This window comes from Monopterus albus, unplaced genomic scaffold, assembly GCF_001952655.1.
Source record: "Monopterus albus unplaced genomic scaffold, M_albus_1.0 scaffold63.1, whole genome shotgun sequence".
Lineage (NCBI taxonomy): Eukaryota > Metazoa > Chordata > Actinopteri > Synbranchiformes > Synbranchidae > Monopterus > Monopterus albus.
The window spans coordinates 730,954-735,032 of NW_018127943.1; the positions used below are offsets into that span (position 1 = coordinate 730,954).

General features: G+C 42.6%; 1 protein-coding gene across 1 annotated transcript in view; it reads right to left on the minus strand.

Annotated features, from left to right (window-relative positions):
* The window catches only part of kif3ca (kinesin family member 3Ca), an 18,965-nt gene that overhangs the window by 3,904 nt on the left and 10,982 nt on the right, over positions 1-4,079 (minus strand). Inside the window, exons 2-5 of the mRNA XM_020604049.1 lie at positions 3,914-4,015; positions 3,574-3,696; positions 586-704; positions 2-112 (exon numbers count right to left, since the gene is read on the minus strand). Of these exons, the coding sequence (XP_020459705.1) occupies positions 2-112; positions 586-704; positions 3,574-3,696; positions 3,914-4,015 (455 nt within the window). The remainder of the gene's footprint in view (position 1; positions 113-585; positions 705-3,573; positions 3,697-3,913; positions 4,016-4,079) is intronic.

The following is a 4,079-nucleotide window of genomic DNA, read 5'->3' on the forward strand; positions in this document are numbered from 1 at the left end:
AGCAGGAACAAGAGGCTGAAACTTCCACTGATCCTCCTCAGGGTCAAAGGTCAGTCTGTTCATAATCTTATTCTTCTCCTCTGGTGGAATGAAGTTCTCTATGATCAGATACCTGCGTATAACACAGAGGTTTATTTTGAAGTCAGACAAATGTCAAATGTCACTGACAAGTTTATGCTGTAGCTATTTAAGCTTCTACCACAAAGAGGGATAAATACTGAACCTGTTGCAAATTAGATGCACAAAATATTGCAGCACCGGTCAACAAAACTGCTATGCACCCTCTTTTAGGAAAACAGAGCCCACAGTATGCCCACTGATATGTGGAATGCAGGCAAGAATTCAACCCTGTCTATATACACAACATATTATGCTAAATAATGCTAATTATTCATACATAATGTTTTATATATATATACAAAGTGATAATAAGTGCCTTATGAAGCCATTGCTGGGATATTGTATTACAGTATAATGCCTATGTGTATAAGCATGTATGTATGTAATGTGGGTATGTGCTGCGTTTGCTGAGCCAGCAGGGCATATTTACTGATTCTGACTATTCTGGATGTTAGTTTGACTCACTTGAACTTGAGCTCTCTGGTGAGCTCGTTCTGTGTTTGTTCCAGCTCCTGTCGGCTCGTCACGTGCTCGTTGTTCACATCCTGGAGCTCTGCTTTGATGCACTGGAGTTTGGCGTACAGCTAGGAGGAGAGAGTGAAAGAGAGATGAACAGAGAGGGTGAGGAGGAGTGACGTCGCTCAGTGCAGTGTAGCCGCTGACGAAATGGTCTCCAACTCGCTGCAGTTTGGTTGCCCATAGCAACAGCACTGGAGGTACTGGTGTCTAGAGAGTTGGGCAGCCAATAGGAGCACACAAACATGGCAGCCCTCTCTCCTTTCAGCTCATTCCTCTTTCCTCCTGAGCTCCTGAGTGTTCACACTGTTTCTTTGACTTCACCCAGGGCTGGCTGTAGGGGCTCCACACAAGGGGGTTCATCCTTTAGACCTAGCCTTACAGATGGCACTGCAGTTCAAGTAAATTTTTATGCAAGCTGAATTTAAACATAGTCATTATAAAGATGTGAAGGAAACCCAAAAAAGCAGCTGGTCACTAATTCAAAACACATAATGTTGTGATGCCTTATTTTCTCAGTCTAGGAAAAAATCTTGACAAATAATGCTTAGAATTAGATTCATTGTTAAAAACAGCTCAGAATTGGAAATGGACAACTCACCTGGAGTCTTATTTAAATCTTTGCACAGCTCAAAAACAAACCATTTTAAAATAAGAGTGAAATGTATCACTCATAAAAGTGCTTCTCAGATAGATTAAAGGATTTCTTGACTCTTTCACCTTATTTAGACTGACTTTTCTTTATTTACAGTTTATCATCAATGTCAGGGCCGCTCGGCGGCCGCTGCCTCTCCTCTTTGTTTTCTCCGTTTTGTGGGCTCTGCGCCTCAGCTGTGTTGCGTTGCAGTGATTGGTGGCTGGTTTGTCGGCGCACACAGCTGGGGTGCATCCCGATGATTAGATCTTCTCATTATTTAAACCTCTGTCAGACGCTCCGCCGTCGCCGGAACATTACCTCTTACATACCTAACATTAGGTACTTATGCCTGACACTGCAGGACCGTCTGATGATGTGCGAAGAGAATGCTACGCTGACAGTAATCTGTGCGTTTTGGCTTGACTCTGTTCACACGACATAGGCGCTACACTACACACACACATTTGTAAGTATTATGGACCCTGTTTTTGTTGTTATGTTGAATTGTCGTACTTCTCCCCATTAAACCTTTATTTTGCACTAGCACCTGGGTCAGCCATCTTGTGTCCTACCCCTAGTCCTCCCTCACCCTCCTGGCGAGGGGGGCTAACCGTAACAATCAAGATAAGTGAGGCAACTGTTATTCAAGCATTGCATCTGAGAAGGATTTACAGTCAAGAAATAAAGCTAAAGCTGGACCTATACTTTACACAAAGGACACAATGGCAGTCCTTCTGTAGATACCTACAGGCTAGCTTTTATTTTTAGCCAAGTGTTAGATTTGATTGGTTGCTAGCCCCACTGCATCATTAGACAGATACACTGCATGTGACCAAGCTGTATTTGACCATCTGCTGTGTTTTACAAGATTTCCTTGGTACTGTTTGCCTTGTCTCATTAGTGAATAAGAAACTATTTCTGAGCAATAGCAGTGCTTGCATGCTTTTAATAACCATGACAGAGGTTGTGATTGTGGCACACAGAGGTTTTGCTCACAATCATCAAACTCTAGCAGCATCAGAAACTTGCTGAAGTCATCCTGTGGCTGGCTGATTTGCTGCAAAGAATTTCACTGTAAAAAAAACCCCCTGCTGTATGTAAAAGCTCACCTGTCTGACACGTAGAAAAACAGAACATCATTTACCCCTAGATGAAAACCCCTTGAAAACGTTGATACGTACATAACAATCCAACCTCTGCCAATTTGAAGATGCAGAGGATTGTTGCTGCTACTGTGTAGGGACTATTACAAACAGTTGTCAACAAAACAAACACAATGCTGACATTAGCGTGAGAGATAACAGAAAGCAGGCGTCTGATGCCAAAAGCTTGATTCGGCAATCCTTCCATACAGTAGCTATGGCATGACCATTTAATGCACCACTATAAATCTAGCTGAAGAAATACTCACTAACTACAGTATTATCAGCCTGTCCTTCATTAGTAAATGCTTGATTTTATCATGAAATTCAGTGAATTTGAAAGGGAGCAAAGACATGCAGAACTCTGACTGGATGTTTATAACAGATCATCAAAGGTTCATAATTTTTTCTCTACCAACGAGCTTGTTGGTAAAAGCTTCCCCCTGAGCTTTAAGTGCACAATATGAAATTTCAATCTCCTTCGTCTGAGTGGTGACACCATGCAGCGGGAGAGGGGTGTATGGCACATGTGTTGCTGTCAGTAGGGCATCAAGGGAGGAAAAATCAACACAGGCTCATTAGTCACATTGCCATCCATGCCCACACAATGGATTGTCTGGTGTTAGTCCTGCTGGCCAGGCCAGTGCAGTGGCTTGGGAAGTGAGACGAGCAGGAAAGGCTTTGCAAGGTTCTGTGTTGTTTTAATTTTGATTGCACTGAAGGATTTAGGAGTGAGTTGCTAGGGGAACCCTGAGCAATTGGAAGGGACTGAGAAGGTTAGCAATGAAAAGACAGAATAAGACAGACAGAGATGGACAGAGATTAGGGTCCAGGAAAGGACCCTAGGAGGAGGGAACGGCAGGACAAACCTTGTGGTACTGAGATTTAAGAGTGTGTCCGGACGGAGCATGTGTCCGAGGCAGTGGTCAATAAAATCCAGGTCAAGGGTCAGGGATAAAGGGGGTAAAGAGGGATATGCACATTGGGAACAAAAAAGTGTATGTAAAAACACAGATTTGTCCTTATTCTCTATATACAAAACTGTGTACAACTGGTATCTATTTATCTGTCTATCTATATAAATAAGCTAATGGTATTTGGATTGTGTACACATGATTCTTTTCTGCATGTTACAAACAAAATGTGTGGATATTTTACCTTCTTGAGTTTCTTGGTCTTGGCCTCCACCTCTTGTTGTAGAGAAGTAAAAGTGTCCCTCAACTCCAGTGTCTCTTCGTCTTGGACCAACATCTGCTGCTGCATCTCTCTCTCCTTACGCATCTGAAAGCATCAAAAAATGTCTCCTTTTTCTTCATCAGCATCTCCCTGAAATATCTGCAGTCATTTTGCATTTTTTATGGCATTCTGCAGGTTAACCTTAACTCTAAAAACTGCATCTGAATGGCAGCATTTTTAGTATTTCATGCTGCAGTTGAAGAGATGCTGAGTACGAGTTATAAGCCTCAGGACTGGGTCACACAGAAACAGACAGGTGTACCTGTTCAGCAATCTCCTGCCGTCTAATCTCAAGCATCTTCTGCTGCTCATTGGTGTGATCTATGATGTTCTTTCCACCGACCAGCAGCTTGCTCTCCATCGCCTGGAAAAAATGAACAGTATCTGGATTAATAATTAGGACAATGCTGTATTGTGTCCTTGGAACA